We start from the raw sequence: 18,707 nt of genomic DNA, 5'->3' as shown, positions 1-18,707 counted from the left end.
AAAAGAACTTATACACCATCGTCATGGGTAATATCTTTATCTTATAATGCATATTTCTAATTGAAATATTGCTACCCCCCTCCTTATAAGTTAAAAATCCTATTCTGCAGCATTGTTTAATTATATCTTTTACAGTTTTGTAAAATTACTTTTTGCGGGCATAAATTTAAAAAAAACCCCATTTTCACGTGAAATAGTTGATTTGCGGAAATTCCTTTGCACACATTTAAAGCTCTGGGCTTCCTATACTAAACTGAACTCTCTGTACTGAAACGAACACCCAAGTATCTTGACTAATAGTGAAAAGATGAACAAAATCGGGTCCTTAAGGCTTCCTTTTTCCTCACTTTTTTCCATCGATTATATCCAACCTGAGGTACTAGGTTCTAGGGCTTAAAACTTAAGAAACATAAAAATATATTTTAAATTTATCGAAAATTAAATTGGTAGATAAGATTTTGGTAAAAAAATCACAAATAAAACTTCGATCATATTCCTTTGCATTTCATTACAAGCTGTACCCATCGCTTACGGTAAAGACTGTGTTTCCAACCCTCCAGTGATTTTGATTTGGAATACTGGGAAATATCGACATTCTCTGTCCTACATTGCCCCACTTACTGATAAAAGGGCTTAGAATATTTCACGCGTTCTATAAAATCCGTTCTAACAACTTAAAACAATAGCTAGACAGAGGCGAGTAAACTTACTTTAAATTACTCTTCAAGTAAGTAGAAACTACAGAATTAAATTGTTGGAATAATAATCATTATTTTCCTAATGAATGCAATAAAAACAAATAACACAAATTTTCTTTCTTGTATCACTAAATAACATGGAGGTCATCTGCAACAAGCTTCATGTGATATCTAAAAAATGGCAACGATAGTCTAGCTCAGGGGTTTCCAACTTGCATGTGGCCGGGGGCCACAATTAAAATCACAAATCAAATGGCGGACCGCAACTTTATCAAAATTTCATGTAGTACTCTTTTATATTTGAAGGAACATTAAATATTACTGTCAGATTTTTACCAAGTTGCATAAAACAAAATTATTGAATTACAAATTAAAATAAGAAGTAGATTTTTAAAAATATTTAATTGCAGATTAAAAATTTCGGACTACAATAACTTTAATGTGCACCCATGTATTAAACAATTAATGTGCAACAGATATCTAGTTGTTAAGATATAAAACTTTAAAAAGGTTGATATTAAAACTTACATGGTAGCACGCAAAATGTTCAATGACAAAATTGAGGTTTGTCTGCTGCAACCACCAGAGAATAGATATTTACATTTAAAATTTACAAATGTGTGTGTAAGTATTTTCGTCCAAAATGAGTGGTTTCAAAAAATTAAATTGGAGAATTTCTTCAAGATATTTTTTTTTTTTTGCGGACTGTACAATACCTTTTGACTGGATTTAAATTGTCTAAATTTACGACGAAAGTACCTGTACGACGAAAGTACTTTACTTGCCTATTCACTGATCGATTATTGATCAATCATTTGACCATCAATCTATTTGATAGTCATAACAGGAATTTGAGTTTTGATGAAATTTTCAGAGAATAATTTTGCATTTTATAGTAATTTAAACCAACAAAAAGAAGTAGAATCATGCTCTTATATCGTCATTTTTGCAATGCACAATTTTTTTTAAATTTATTATTTTATTTTTTAAACAGTTTGTAATATATATCTATTCGAAAAAATGCCTTACTTGCCTGTTCGTTTGACATCGATAATGACATCAAACATCAGCCATGGTGTATAATAACGTGAATAGAAAAAAAAATGTGTAAATGTGATAAATGCAGCAGGAAAATTATGTTTTATGTGTTCTAAGGGTGTATATCAGCTGTTTTGGGTTTTGTGCCATGACTGTTAAGTACAGTTTCCTAGCCATCACCCACTAGGCTGTATTTGAAAATGGCGCTAAACGTCACCGTGAAGAAAAACCATAGTTTTCTTAAAATTAAAAGAATTTGTAATCTAACTTTTTAATATTTAAAAAAGTTGCTCTAGCGCTGCACTATCAGGGTTCATAAAAATGTTTTAAAAAATCATACTTATTCATTGATTTTGATAATTTTTATTTGCATGGGGAAATCCTGCCAAATTAACGTTTTCTAAAGCTTTAATGATTTTTTCAAAAAATATTTGAGCTATTTGTTCGTTTTAAAGCTCACATTCTTTGCGACAAGATGGTATTGATAGCTTAAGATTATAGCTTTTTCTCAAGTGCTTAAAACTGTTGCTCTTTTATTTTCCTTGCGAAAGAGCTAGCGAAGAACACAGTTAACCAAGGCACGCACAAATATACAGCAGAAATAACTTTTCAAAAATGATGACGGCAGTTGAAGTATCTTTTATCCATCTAACCGGAAGTGAAACAAAATGATCACAGAGTGCTGGTAACCGAATCAAAATGTCTTAAGGAGTTATAACCATTTGTTGAATGGACTTTTTCGAAAAAAATACAATCGATCGGAAGAAATTCGAAGAAAAATAAAATAAATAAATAAAATAAACTATCTCTTTTAAAAAAGAAATTCGAGATAAGCATCACAGGGCATTCGAAATTCCATGAAGTTTTAACTACAAACAAAATATTTGTTTCGAACAGTAGCATTTTAAAGTTATGCAAAAAAGAAGAAGAAAAATCGGTTGATGATGATTGTTGCGAGATCATCCAGTAGCAGGAGTCACGACTCAGACGGAGGTAATTATTGCTCAAGGAAAAACGATTATAATATTATTAATGGACGCGAGCCCCTTCTTCTTCTTCTTTTTTATTCTTTAATATTATTATTATTTTTCTTGCTTTCCACACTTATGGCCCAGGGAGACTTCCCATTGGTTGGAAGTGATCTGACAAATAACAAATTATTATCAACTTTAGGGAGGACTTTTATTCGTGGAAAAAGAAGAAAAAAAAAAACTTGAATTGAAACATTTTTGTAAGCACATTTTGTTTCTACGAGAAGGCATTTTCTGGAGTACACATGACTCTCGATTGGGGGTGTTTCGAACATATGTATTGCTTTCGAAACATAGTGTTCGTGTCATTTTTTAGAAAGCATCCAGAACTAAAATACTTTTCATGAAATTTTGGAATAATAAAATATTTTTTACAAGAAGGTTGACTGACGGCCGAAAAAAAACAAACCGAATAAAACTTATTAATTTATTTTAAAAAAATTATTAAAAAAAGCATTATTTGGCATACAGATTTTCATACACACTTGATGAGTCTAGTGTTCCCGATTTTCTTCGACTATGGAACGCTAAATAATCAACTTTCTTTAGAAGGAACCCCGACTTTTTAAGTAAAGTTTTTTAAGGTTTGTGAACATTATAATCTAGAAAAGACCATTTTTAAAATATTTAATAAGAGAAGTAGGGATTTTTCATTGTCTTATCATTATTAATCTTTAATTAGTTTTTATGGCCGACAGTTGAATTTGCAGTCTTTGTGCTATATCTAGTCTAGCTATGAATTTGCTTTTGATGCGCAACCTGAAGGCGAATAAAATAAGCCAAATTATGGTTTACTTATGGTTATAATTACTTATGGTTTTAATTATGGTTATGGATAATTTAAAAGAACTCTTATAAACGTTGAAAATAGTTATAAGGAAAAGTATTTCTTTATTAAAGAATTTAGTTATTTTATTTTGATATGAAAAGCGCGATAGGAAATACTATGCAATATTTTATATATGCTTGTTCTTTTCATAATTTGTTCCCGAAAAGAATATATTTTTAATAGAAATATTACATTTTCTTTTCAAAAATACCATTTCTATTTCATTGGCATTTTACTTAAAGTAATTTCCTTAAGGCAACCGAAAGATTAAATAAATTATGAATTATAGGATGGATCTATAAATTACCAGAGTTTTTGAAACTCATCACTGGTTATAAAAAGTAATAACTCGTGGAACCCTAGGGTTCTGGGATGTGGACCACCATTTGGGAGCAGCTGGTCCTATGACATTGTGCGTTGAAATGGAATATAACTAAATGGGTTTCACGATGATGAATAACTGTATCTCAAACTTTACACCTTTATTAAAAGAAAAAGATTTTCCTCTCTAAAGATATAATTCATTATAAACAAAGTTACTAAAATTTTTGATATAAAATGAGTTTTAAGTGAATAAAAGGGAATTCTTCTGAAACTATTACTAATCGATGAATAAAAATTGAAAAAGAAACTAAAACTGACAGTAAAGAGTGTGGTCATTTTAGTGACCCACGTGTGAGTCCTTTCATTTTATTTTTGTAACTCTAGTTTGCACGAAAGATCAGTGTATATTGCACTTAAAACTGTCAAACTAAAGACCAAAAGCAAATATCATTTCCTCCACAGTCAGGAAATGTGGCATCTTACTGCATTTAAATAATACTAGAGACAGGCATCAGAGACTTAGGTTCTCATAAGCAGATCAACATAAGGACTTTAGAACAAAAATAAGCATGGCAAAAGGTTGACAAGTACGAGAAAAGTTTTCGAAGCTATAGAGAAAAATAAATGCTTTGAATTGACCATATGACTCGAAGAGCTGACAGTCACGGGATTTGCAACAATTTGGTATCTTAATGACATAAACGATCGAGAAAGCGAAAAAGAGGTGTTCTAATGAAATTAGAAAACAGGTATGAATTTTGCAACTATCATCAAATAAGACCTTATGGATAAGGGTCAAATGTGATGGTTTAGTGCCAGAGAGTGAAACGAATTCCATGATAAATGAACATTCCAAAATAATGAAAGTATAAATCTTACCTTCAGGAAGCAGGATCCAATACTTTCATCCTCAGCGACTGTCACATTGTAAAAACTTTGATCAAAGATGGGTTCATTGTCGTTCACGTCACTGATGGTGACAAGGACTGTCGCACTCGAAGAGAGGGGTGGTACACCGTTATCAGTGGCAACGACCGTGATTTGCGGCGTCGGATTTGTCTCACAGTCAATGTGGATGCGGGTTGTTATTAGGCCGGTCCGGCTGTCAATCTCGAACCACTGGGAATTCGTTTCAGGCGTGTCTTTGATGGAATAAGACACGACCGAATTGTTGCCTTCGTCCCGGTCGACCGCCGACAACTGGAATACTGAGGTACCGGGATCAGCAACTTCCAAAACATTTGCATAATACATGGTGTGATCGAATTCGGGAGCGTTGTCATTGGTATCCGTAACACACAAATCAAACGTCCGAGACGTGTTTAAAGGAGGATTGCCTTGATCCGTTGCCGTGACAACCATGGTATAGTTGGGCTTGACTTCTCTATCCAAGGGATGGGACACTATCACTAAATAAATGATGCTATCCTGTGTTGTTAATCCAAAGTATCCTTCGCCTCCCTGAAGGGTAACATTGACGTTTGCGTATTCCTCTTTCGAATCGGCATCATTCACACTGATTCTTGCAACAAAATCTCCCGGGCGCGCATCCTCCGATATTTTGGGGGACGCGTCCTCGCTGAGGAAAATGAGATTGATGGTGGGCTGGTTATCGTTTACGTCAATGACATGAATGGACACGAAAGCCGTCGTTTCCAGGAAGAATTCTTGTCCGTTGTCTCGAGCGACAATCACCAGCTCGTGAACTACTTTGGATTCAAAATCCAAAGGCTTGTTCACTGTTATGATGCCCATTTTGGAATCGATAGCAAATTTATTTTCACGATCGCTTTGCCGGCGGTTGATAGAATATGTTATTCGGCCATTTTCTCCTATATCTGTATCGGTTGCCAGCACGCGAAGGACACTGGTACCTAGAGTGGCATTTTCGGCGATCGTGGCAAAATATCGACTTTGGTTAAAAATAGGCTGATTATCGTTCACATCTTCGATAGTTATATTGACTGTCATCGAACCTTTGAGTGGCGGTGTCCCGCCATCATAAGCTTCCACGACGAGGCTGTAAAATGGAGTTGTTTCCCTATCCAAGAATCCGTTGACTTGCAGGTCCAAGTAGAGAACTTCGTCCCGCCCACGATGAGACGACAAACGAAACGCGTTGTTCTTATTCCCAGTAACGATCTCATACCTTTCGGTATTATAAACACCCAGATCTAGATCTTTGGCGGGATGAAGCGTTCTTTTCATATCCCTGGGAGTATTTTCGGGAAACTCAATGTTCATGAAAGGAACAGGGAACGTGGGAGCGTTGTCATTCTCGTCAGTGACTTTAATTTCCACTCGAATATTCTCACCACTGAGTGGAATAGCGACAAAAGAATAATAGCTCCGAACTTCACGATCTAAATTTTTATTGCTTTTAATTTCACCGGTGGATTGGTCAATCTGGAGATCAGAATCCACAGCACTCCCGGGCACCGGAACAATCAAATAAGGAGGCGGTGGTATCTCTGGCCGACTATGACCAATGAAACCTATAGTTGTTCCTACTTCGAGACCTTCCGAAATCTCAAACTCTTGCAAATATTCTGTGGAAATCAGACCACAGCGCAAAACCACCATGAGGAAGACAAGCAGGAATGCCATGGCCACCTTCAACAACTTTTCATGATTGTTTGCATGTATTGAATGATTGCATTGTTCCACATTCCTGGCAGACCTGTAAAAAAAAAATTTCTCATAAACTTCAACAATATTAGGAAATTTAATATCAAATCTTCCAAATTAAGAAAAAGTACAAAATTTTAACAAAATAATTTAAAATTTGGGAAAAACTCTCCAAATTGGGAAATTTTATTCGTGCATAAGAAAGAGCGAGTGTTTTTAAAAATCGGTCAAATCAGGTAAGGTTGTATACTAGATATTTTAGATTTTGTTAAATTTTCAGGATATGCTTTATATGTAACACTATAAAACACGTACTTTTTCTATTTTTGCGAGAAAAAAAATTCTGATGGTTTCGGGAGGGGGTTTGGCAAAACTGAAAATCCTCAGGAACTTCCATCTATTTACTTGTTGTAATAATTTTCATGAAATGAGTGAACCACGACACTGAGCAATATTTTGCCTTCTACTACCCCCATACTAACTGTTAAGATAAAACTATTATGACAAAAATAAAATCTTCGAAAAAAGGCTATTTTCTAAGGTTTTGACAGTGAAAATCTACTTGTGCCAGCTGTTAAGTTTAACAAAATAGCCTTTTTTTCCCGAAGATTTTTGAATGACCTTAGATGCAAAGGTCTGCTGAAAGTATTTGTATCGTAAAAAGTAATTTGGAAGTAGTTGAACATAAGACAATGCTTAATGCCGTGGTCACTCATTTCACAAAAAGTGTAACGTAAAGTGAAAGTAAATAGTGCGCTTCTGAAGGATCGTCAGTTTTCACCTTTAAAAATTTTGAGAAAAAGTTTTTTAGTAAAAGTAAAAAAATATCATATATATAACAGTTTTACATAAAGAACATAACACGAAAATTTCAACAAAATCAAAAATGTCAAGTTTCGACCCTGCCAGACGTAAGAAACTAACTTTGAAATAATTATATCAACTCCCATCACGGAATGCTTTAAAGAGATTTAACTACTTTGAAATATGCGAATAAAAAATTTTCAGTGAGACCAAATTAATAATAATAATAATAATAAATATAAATAAACAAAACAATTAAAGAAAATTTAGTTTTTATAGAATATAATGCAGGTTCATACTTTCTTCTGTGATTGAGTATTCTTTGAAGCGTTCTATTCAAGAGTCTGTACTCTTGTCCTTCTTTTTTTTTGGAAATCTAAAATTCTATTCTATTCTTATTATTTTTTAGTGTTCTTCAATACCATCAATGAACCCTTCGAATAATTTACAGATCATCAACTTAATATATAACAAACTTTTCAACAAATCAAATGAACTCACAGAGGATAACAAAAGCTAGAAAACGCGCACGCGGTGTTTAACAACTTTTCCTATTTGCCAGAAAATCACATAGTATGATTCCTTATTAATTCCGTAATAAAAAGAAGAAAAAAACGATTAAAATCTTTTTGGTTGTCATCAGCATAGAATTAGTAAAAGTTATGAAGGTATTTTTTAATCTGTCATGCATTTTTCGATCTTTTATTTAACGATTTTTACCTATAATATTATAATATTGATTTAACATCATTTCTCAGTATAGTATTATTATCTGCTATTGCTGAGTTTTTAATTTTGAAAATTATTTCAAGCAAAAGGCTTTAAACTAGAAGCAGCTTTCTTTTATTATAAAGTTATCTTATATTGTATTATAACGCAACATTTCTACCATCTTAAAGTTATTGAACAATAAATAAGTGCTTTTATAATACTTTTTTTTATCTAAAACTATGCTTATTCAACATATCCATCTTGAATAGTGAATGCAAAAGTTTTAAAATATATTAAGAAAATTAATTCATCGCACAATTACTAAATAATCTCTTTGTGCGAAAAACATTTGGCGAATTTATAATGAATATATAACTGAAGCATTTTTAAAAATAAAATTGTATATAAAATTTCAATGGTAAATATAAGCAAAATGATGATTCAAAAAAAAAAAAAAAAAATATAGAAATTATTGACTATTGATCATGTGGATTCATGAACCTAGTTTATTATAAAAATCTTATGATGTTTCAAATGGTTGTAATCAATGTATTTTTTCTTTTTTTAAATGTCTATTATTTATTTTAATACAGCATTTGTACAAGCTATAATTTACAATAAAAGTACTTTTTTGAGCATCAGTAGTTTAGATAAAATAATTGTTTTTATAGGAGAATCAGTTGAGCGTGATTATTTAAAAAAAAAAAAAAAAAAAAAAAAGAACTTTCTTTGTTTTGTGCTTTGCTTTATTTGTTTATTTGCTTACTAAGGCTCTCGATAAAAATGTGAACTTTTGTTATTCAAGAAATTTTAAGTGCTTCCGTTCTTTAAAAAAGGTACTATTTGTCTCTAATTACTGTCAGTGTAAAGTTTGCAATAAAATTAATCATCTGTTAGCATTGAGCACGGCCCTTCGAAAAACTTTACAAAATTTACAATTGATAATTTATACTAGAAAAACTGTCAGTCAAGTAAGAGACACCTATTAAAAAAATCAGTTCTCCCAAAATTATGTTCAATATTTTTTTTTTATGGAAGACAGTAGTAAAATAAAAAGATGGAAATCAATAAGAATAATATGAGAAAAGTATGCACGCATGTCGAGATAATTAATGGAGAGAAAAATCATTACCAATCAATCATAACAAGAAAAGTTTTTCGTGAGTTTGAAAATTAATTTTCAATTTTTTTTAAAAAAAAATGTATAAAAATTAATAATTATTTCGTCTCTTCGTTTCAAACATGTGAAAGGCACTGGCTAATTTATGATTACCGCTTTTTAATTCCCGTTTTTTAAATATTAACATAAATTAAGTAGTGCGAATAAAAATAGTCTTCAGAAAAAAAAATAGCTACAAAAAAATAAGAAGTTTGAATGATTTACTTGACTTTTAGGAGAACGTGATTGAATTGTTAATTGTTATCTCTAAACTTAATTAGAAAATAACGGTGGAGGTTGCACAATGATACATAAATATATCATTTCTAATAACTAATTCCTCATGTAAGTCATGGGCACCTGCTTAAATCAACTTGTTAGCCAGCCTTCGTGAAATATGATCATTGGAAATGCATGCAAATCTCAAAGAAATCGATTGGGAGATTTTAAAATCTCCACCCTCCTTACGACACCCATATACCATCGAAGGAGAGTTAATAAAAATTCATAACTTGTTGTTTCTTAATTAAGTTTTTTTTTCTTTCCTCTTACAGAAAAAGAATTCTTGCACAACCTTCTCTCGACACCCACCCATCGTCAGCCAAGATTTTTGTGGCCAGTTTTAATGTTTTTCTGGAAGGTCATTGAATTTTAATACACCCGTAAATGATTTCGTAAAGTAGGGTGTAAAATATAGCGTTTGAGAGGCCTCACTCACTGCGAAACAGAGATGATATCAACATTTCAAAATTTTTAACCTTAATGAATTACGTGACAATAAAGAACTCTAACATACGAGAAAATGTTTTTAAATGAACTCTGAACTTCTGACGAATGAGCCTATTTTCTAGTAAAGATTAGTCAGTGATTTGAAAATAGGAAATTTTCAAAAAGTCTCCTTTCGACTCTTATCTATAGTAATAAAATGAAGTGTTTATCCGCGTGTCTCTCTTCTAACTCCAGAACCATTTCTTCTATCATCCTGAAATTTGGACATCGGCAGCGAGGGGCAATGTTTGTCCCAGATCCTAAAAATCGTTCAAAAATTTCAATAATAAATCAATCGAAAGATATGTTTGATAAATAGAATTCTTTTATTTGCTTAGAACTAGCCATAAGTATAAATCAAACTGCAGACGTTTTTTTTTTTCCTTCTAAATATTTAAATGATAACATAATTGGGTAGTTTCAGGTCGAGAAGAAGTGAAGTGATTGTACTTAACCTTGGGATTTAAATCAAAATCATCAGATTTATTTGGATGTCGAATTTGATTGGCTTTTCAATCGACATAAGCTACGATTTACTGACGATGACGTCATTTGCAAGTACTTATTTGATGTTTGCTGACTTGAAGTTCAAAATTATTTAAAACGATTATCAAAAGAACTTTTCACACGTTCCTTAATAATTGGGTACTTGCACTTCAAGAGGAATACGATCAAGGATACCCACACATGTGACCTATGACGTCAGCGCCATCTGATCGCTTATAATCAAAATAGCGTGTTAAAGTCGAGCTAAGTTTCTCCCCATAAGTTAGAATGTTAATTAACCCGACTTTAATTAAATACAGCTCCATATCGCGCATGGAATTTGTTAAAATATAATTCTTTCTTGTCTACGTCTTTCAATTAAGTTAGATTTAATATTTGTTTATGTATTTTATTGTAACCTTGATATGTTTTTTGCTGTGAGCACCTGGCAAACGTCGATGCATAATTAGTTTGTTTATGTTCTACATGGCTTTGCGTGTGTCTTTGTGCTAAGTAAAGAAAATATAATGAAAGAATTAAAATCTTTGTGAAAGAATATAGAATGTATCACTTAAGAAAATTGATACTTGACGAGCTAGGCTTATTCGAAATAGAATGGGAAAAAAGTTGCTAACGTAAACAAATGCCCCCTTTCAGCAATCAATCAGGATCGAGATACCCACACTACGGGCATCCCATTGTCGAAGGTTACTTTATCGATAAGTGATTCTAGCCAGGTTTTGAGAAAAGATTTGCAAGCGATTTTTGTTTTTGTTATTTGTAAAAAGCTATTTTAGCTGAGACAGTCTATGAATATATACTTTTTATGAATATATGTAATATATATATTATTCTATGAATATATATATTGAGACAGCGTGATCTATCCTATTTTTTGTGTTTATTGAGTTCAATTTATGTACTTTGAGTTAAATTAAAATACTTTTCACAGCATCACGGTTTTTTGGCCATTTTTTAGTCCTTTGCCGAAGCAAAAAATTTGATGATTTCAAAACAAAAAAGTGCATACTCCCATTTTTGCTTTTTTAAGAATAATATTTTAATATTTTTAATTGCGCTGTCATAAGCCTTCAAGTTTTGTGCATTATCACAAATTTAAAAAAAAAAAAAAAAAAAAAAAAAAAAAAAAAAAAAAAAAAAATTCAGATAGATCATAGTTTTTTAGAAAACTTTGAGGTTTAATTATTAAGTAGGGTGGCTAAAAATTGTGAAATGTTAGTTGTCTAAAAATGATATAAATTTTTTTTTAAATTTTACTTTGATTATTGTGTATTCGTTTTCTCAATTCCATCATATAATTAAAAGAGGTGTCAATCAGTTTCTTGTTTGAATTTCTAATCCTGTTTTGTTTGAAAATTCGAAAAGTGTTTAAAAATATTTTTATTGGCAAGACTGTCACGGTTTCTATCTAATAATATTAGAGACAAGAAGTGTATTTAACTTGTTTAAATTATCTAATTTAACTGTATTTTTCACTATAACAATGTACGACAATAGGAACTTTTGCTATCATAATTTTTTTCAAAATTCGGACCAAGGACATTAAACTTAACTGACCGTTGTCTTTTAAATGAGAGTTCCCAAAAATATTATTTAACTACATTAATGTAACCAAATTGACAATGGTATTATTCATTATAGTTGTAAAGTTCTTGCTGTCAGAAGTCAAAAGCAATTGATTCTTATTCATAAAATAATGCAAAACAAGCAACAAACAACGCCAATGATGCTTGATTAATCGTAGTAATAGGTACAAACGAAGTAAATAATAAATAAATAACTTACACACTAAAAAGAAAAGTTAGTGGAGAAATGGTACTAATTCGTTTCAGAGAAAAGTAAGAAACTCGCCATGCTATTATTGACGCCAATGATGCTTAATTAGTTTTGGCAATATTTACTAATTGAAATAAAAAATAGGCTTTGTATTAAAGAGCAAAATTAATCGAAAAATTACACTAATAATTAGAAGAAACGTAAAAAATCACCATTGATGCTAATGAGGCTTTTTTAATTTTGATAATAGGCATTGGTATTATGGTAATTAGTGCAGGATTAAATATACTTATTTAGCTTTAAAGTATTATATTAGTATATTTGGTACTTTTTTAGAAGGTTTTTTAAGGCACTTTGAGTGGGATAAGTTCCGTAGAAAATGGCTTGATTGCGGTAATTTTTGACTACCATGAGTTGGCCTCGAGAAAACCATCATGCCTAATGATGCTGGATACAGATAGTCTTTAGTTTGATTTCTTATTTAATGAACTACTAAAACATGTTTTCCTTTATCAAATAGCGTAAAGCAACCTAGAAGGGCAAAAAATAATAATAATTTATTTAAAAAAATTAAAATTATTTTATAGCTTTGTTAATTGCATTGGCATAAGTTTTTTAGTTTTGCGCATGATTCCGTAGCATTATTCAGTACAGCCTGATAGCGTCGGAGAAATACCAAGTTCGGCCTCGCACCATATTTTTTCTCATCTGTTATAAACTCACAACAATTATGAAATCAACATATTACTTACAAAAAAAGCGTTATTTCATGGGATAGCAGACAATTCGAAGAACAACCAGGTGTTTACTCAATATAAATTTAAATAAATGAAGTTTCGAAATAAAATTACCCTTTTCAGTTTCTGAGGGCAACTAAAAAAGCGTATAACTACAAGCTAAATTTTTAGGCTTAACAGACTTAAGCGAATAAAAATTAAATTATTTAATACAATTGACAGATGTCCTTATTGCTCAACTAAATGAAATGGTGAACTTTTTCAATAAATGTATAACAGCATGGAAGAGAACAACAAATTCAAGCTGTCCTGTGTACTCGATTGTAATCGTCTGATGATATCCAAAGTATGACGTAATTAGTGTTTTCGGGAAGTGAAAACAATTCAGAAATGGTGCAAATGAGCAGACAACTCTCTTTAAAGTGTATACGACCGTTTAATTTAGTGCTAACTTTAAATAAAATATTCCATAACACAATACATTGAATAGTAAAACTTCAAATACTACATCACATTTTTTACAGGACACTTTTTAGGTTGAAAGAAAATTAACGTAATTTTTGGGAATAGGGGAAGAAAAATGGATGAACAAAATTTTATTTGAAAAATGTAGTTTGATATGAATTTTGTTAAAAGAAAAGTCTAGATGATGGTGGCTAAAAGCGCGTCGATTTCGGGTTCTTAAATGGATATAAACTTTCACCCTCGAATACGAAATTGCTATTTGTTAAACAAAAGGGGGGGGGAGCTAAAAAGGTGTATTCTAAATTGTTTTTAAAAGTAGGGAAAGAAGGACTTAATCTGATGGTACACTTCTTATTTATTTGTTTATTTGCTTCCATAGAATAAAAAATGAGTTAGAACTGACGAATAACACTTAATATCATCGAAATGCTACCATCTCCAAAACATATTAAGGTAGAAAAATGCGATTTATTTAAAAAATAAACAAACATTTATAAAACTCTCGTGAATGTGGGTTTCTAATAACGTTTTCGTTTAAAAAAGTAAAATCGCATACAAAACACACATTAAACAAAATCAGTCGTGAATAAGGCTGTTTGCGTAGTTCCGAAGGATAAAATCCATTATGATTTAGGTTTTCCTAAATGTAGATTTTCGTAATGGTTCGCGGAAAAAAAAAAAAGGAAAAAATAATTTACTGTTTTTCTTGTATCATACCAGTCAGGCCATTTACCTTACCTTCCCCAATAGATTCAATCTTAATTATTAGACTAATAACTCCAACTATTGAATTTTCTCTTATTTATTATTTTGGAGGTGCGAAACTTAATCCTCAAGAACACCATTGCCAAAAAGCAACACACCTTGTTCCTTTCTTGTATCATGTTAACTTTTTGATGAAGTAAGGGAAAAGCGTAAAAAAACGCATAATCCAAACAAAAATGGATGTTTAGTTTTAAATTTTGCCGGAAGGGAGAGAAAAAAAAAAGAACGCACGTTCGACAAACTTAATTCTTAAATTATTATGATGTTTTAATGTATGTTCGTCGAGGGGGTTATCTCATTCTGACATAGATATATATATATATATATATATATATATATATATAACTGAATATATTTCATATAGAAAAGAAATGGAAATTTGAAGACTAAAATAAATAAAATGGAAATTTAAANTATATATATATATATATTCTTGACGATTGAATCACAAAAAATGAATGATGGAAACTTTTTCATATCTACATACTACTTAATATAGTTCTTTAATCAATTAATGTTTAATCGTGGAGGAGGTTTTGTCCCCAAAACTACGTCACTACTTATGATATTATTGAGATAATTAAACATTTTAGTGACATAGAAGTGACGATGCGGCTGGGTTTGACAATCCATTCGCTAGCAAGATCTTGAGGCAAACCACAGAGTAAGGCTGAGGACAAGCTTGGAAAAAGCAGCTTTTTCGTCCCTCAGTGAAATATATACCACAAAAACAAATTGAAAGTAATGTTATATTCCACAAGAAAGTTTTTCTACCGACTTTAGAAAAGTAGGAGTATGAATTGGAAGGAAGATAGAAAATTTTATGGATAAGACTTTTAGATAGCAGTGGATTAAAATGGTTGCTGAATGTAAAGAAGGCACTGCAGAAAACATAAATGCTGCAAATCAGGACAAATGATTCCTGAAATCAGAGTTCTCCCAAGGAAATAAAAAGAGGCCCTGCCTCTCTGAAAAGTTTTGAAGGGGCACTCACTTTACACTGAAAAATGTATGAAAATGTGTAATATTATGTAATAACTGAATTTGATCCTCAATGCTTTTTAAATTACCCTCTTATACTATTTTATGAGTGTATTTATTATAAATACACTCATAAATAATATGAGATATCATCATAAACAATACGAAACATCTTAAACATATCGAAATAAGAAACAAAGTTGCAGTTCATAAAAATAAAAAGCATGCTATAAGACAATTTCTGTGCAAATTTGTTTTCTTCAAAAAAAGTAAACAGAAAAATTATTAATTGAAAAACAACTTTTTTCTATTATTTACATTGAGAATTATGAGAAAATGAACATTTACGGTGCATTTCTTTCTTTAAAAAAAGAAATTTATTTATTCAAGAATATTTTTAAAATCATTAAAAATATATAAATATATCCTCCCCCCCTCCTCGAAAAAAGAGATACTTAAAAGAATTTAACGAGTTGAGAATAATCATAAAAGTAACTATTTATAATACTAATCAGATTATTTTACCAGTGTGTAGTTATTATTTAAACAATATATCAATTTTTTTCAATATGGAATATAAATAAAAAGAGTGTTGTCAAGGGATGGCGACTCATTTTTAGAAAAAGAGCAAAGAGGGTTCATTTATAGGGATCAAAGGACAGGCAGGGCGGGCCGCTTTTCTAAAAACGCTTAAAGAGGAACACTGACAGAAATATACATTTTTTTTTTTTTTTTTTTTTTTTTTTTTTTTTTTTTTTTTTTTTTTTNTTTTTTTTTTTTTTTTTTAATCAGCCCATTCGCTTTTAACGCTAAACTTCAACTGATTTCAATTTTATAACTTTGATAAAATTTTGGCATCTATACATGTAAGTGGTATAATCACAAAAGCCCGAACTGACAAATCAACGAACGAAAATTCTTAAATAGAAACACCACTTTGGTCAGAAGAAATCAAAGAAGCTCGAATAAAGCAGGAAAAAAAATGTAATATAAATTTTATCCTAATGAATAATACCAAATATTTTAACCCAAGTTACGCGCACAATTATTTTCACATTCCTTCACACAATTCCTTACACAAATTTTTAAAAATGACATTCAATTATCATTTCCAATGTCGAATTAGAAACAATAACCCTTGGCGAAATATTTTATCCCAGGTTACTCGCACAATTATTCCCATATTCCTTATACAAATTTTAAAAATGACATTCAATTATCATTTCCAATGTCGAATTAGAAACAATAACTCTTGGCGAAATATTTTATTCCAGGTTACTCGTACAATTATTTCCATATTCCTTATACAAATTTTAAAAATGACATTCAATTATCATTTCCAATGTCGAATTAAAAACAATAACCCTTGGCGTAATATTTTATCCCAGGTTACTCGTACAATTATTTCCATATTCCTTATACAAATTTTAAAAATGACATTCAATTATCATTTCTAGTGACGAATTAGAAACAATAACTCTTGGCCAAATATTTTAAACCAAGTTACGCGAGCAATTATTTTCACCACTGTTTATACAAATTTCAAAAAGGACGTTCAATTATCATTTCCAATGACGAATTAGAAACAATAACCCTTGGCGAAATATTTTATCCCAGGTTACTCGCACAATTATTTTCACATTACTTTATACAAATTTTAAAAATTACATTCAATTATCATTTCTAGTGACGAATTAGAAACAAAAACCCTTGGCCAAATATTTCAAACCAAATTAAGCGCGCAATTATTTTCACCATTCCTTATACAAATTTCATAAAGGACATTCAATTATCATTTTCAATGTCGAATTAGAAACAATAACTCGTACTCCTTAATATTAATGACAAGCAAAAAAAAAAATTATATTATTTATTTAAAAATCTTAAGTGCTTTACGTTATCAAATGCTACGAAATAATAGGTTATATCGCTCCTATTATAAAAAAAAATCGTAAAAGCTTTTGCCACCTGTATTTTGAGTGCTTAACTAAACTTTACACTTTGTATAGCTGAGCAAAACTATGATATTTAGATTTTTGAAATAACATTGAATAATTAGTTAGCGAATATGTTAAACTTAACACCTGTTAAACTTGTGTTAAAAAATAACATGCGGGCTACTCTATAGGTCGTAGTTATACAACTATAGAGTCGAAATTTGACAAGCTGCAAGTGCCATTTTTATTTATGAATTTCACACGAGCTTTTCCAAAATTCTAATTTGTTTCAAAGTAAAAGCAATTTTAAGAACCTTATTTAAGAATTTTTTCTGGTTATATTTTGCTTTACGTTACATTTTGATTGTTTTACTGCACTAAAGCTATATAACTTTGAAACGTAAAATTGCGAAGATGTGTAGAAAGATGTAGAAGGAGTTCGATGGCATAAAATAATTTAAGATTCGATTATTAAATCAAGAAATATCAACTATTAAATTTACAGAAGAAAAAAAAAACTTTATAAGCCGATCTACAGTCCGCTGAAATGCAGATACACATATGAAATCTAACGTTCTGGAATGACCATTCTCGTTTATAAACTTAACACGAGATTTTTTCTAGCCTCCCTATTTTTTTCAAAAGTTGTTGCAATTTTAGGTATTTTTTTCGCAAATTTATTTTGTTTTAAATTATTTACTTATTTATTTTTTCTTTGAATAATAATTATTTATTCATCGTTGAAGAAAAATTGAATCTGTTCTCATGAGATTTTTATTTTACAAGTTTGTCAAAAGCAGCAGAAAAAGTGAATATATCATATAAAAAAATAAATAAGATTTGTTGCCAGATATAAATCTTAGCATTTATATCAAAAATTTTAAAAGTATGAAAGAGAAATAAAATCGCTTCCAATTTGAACTATTATACGATATAAATTTATCTTTACGTACTGTTAACAAGTAAAATTGCTTCTCATTTGTTCAAACATTCTACATTCTTAAATTTAAATATTTATTTTTAAGTATAGTTGATTACTTTTATAATTCAGTTCACAAATCGTTCATTTAAGTTTAATATACTAACAAAACATTAATACGTGTAAATTAAATTATAAGTGATGTGCGAATAACATTAAAATAATAATCTTGCGAGCAAAATTACCCCTCTTTTTTTATTTTTAAAAAAACATTGACTAAAACATGCATAAGAGGGTGCAAATAGTGAGCGAAACCTCTTAGTTCTTTTTTTTTTAAAAATTATGAAATAATACATTATCATAAAGAGTTTTAGATTATAAATTTTATAATAGGTAAAGAGAGAGCCGCGATATCTCAGAAGATAGAGCACTCTCTTCCCAATGATGTAACCCGGGTTCGAATCTCAACAAAGGCTGGTCGATACGAATTCCGCACCCCGCTCGCACCAATTACAGTGCTGACATAAATATACCCTGTGCGAGGGAAGTTTTCACGCAACTGCTGGTTAGTTTCATCAAAAAGTCCTTCACGAAGTCAAAATTTCTTCTATTCAATTATATATATATATA

The 18,707-nt window shown here is 30.5% G+C and overlaps 1 protein-coding gene across 1 annotated transcript in view; it reads right to left on the bottom strand.

The window, feature by feature from the left end:
- Positions 1-18,707, bottom strand: part of LOC107449611 (dachsous cadherin-related 1) — a 132,778-nt gene that overhangs the window by 80,646 nt on the left and 33,425 nt on the right. The window contains exon 2 of the mRNA XM_043044027.2: positions 4,800-6,600. Within this exon, the coding sequence (XP_042899961.1) occupies positions 4,800-6,527 (1,728 nt within the window). The 5' untranslated portion in view covers positions 6,528-6,600. The remainder of the gene's footprint in view (positions 1-4,799; positions 6,601-18,707) is intronic.

Source organism: Parasteatoda tepidariorum, chromosome 2, assembly GCF_043381705.1.
Source record: "Parasteatoda tepidariorum isolate YZ-2023 chromosome 2, CAS_Ptep_4.0, whole genome shotgun sequence".
Classification (NCBI taxonomy): domain Eukaryota; kingdom Metazoa; phylum Arthropoda; class Arachnida; order Araneae; family Theridiidae; genus Parasteatoda; species Parasteatoda tepidariorum.
Note: the sequence above shows the minus strand (reverse complement) of the source record. Positions and strands in the feature narration are given on the sequence as shown.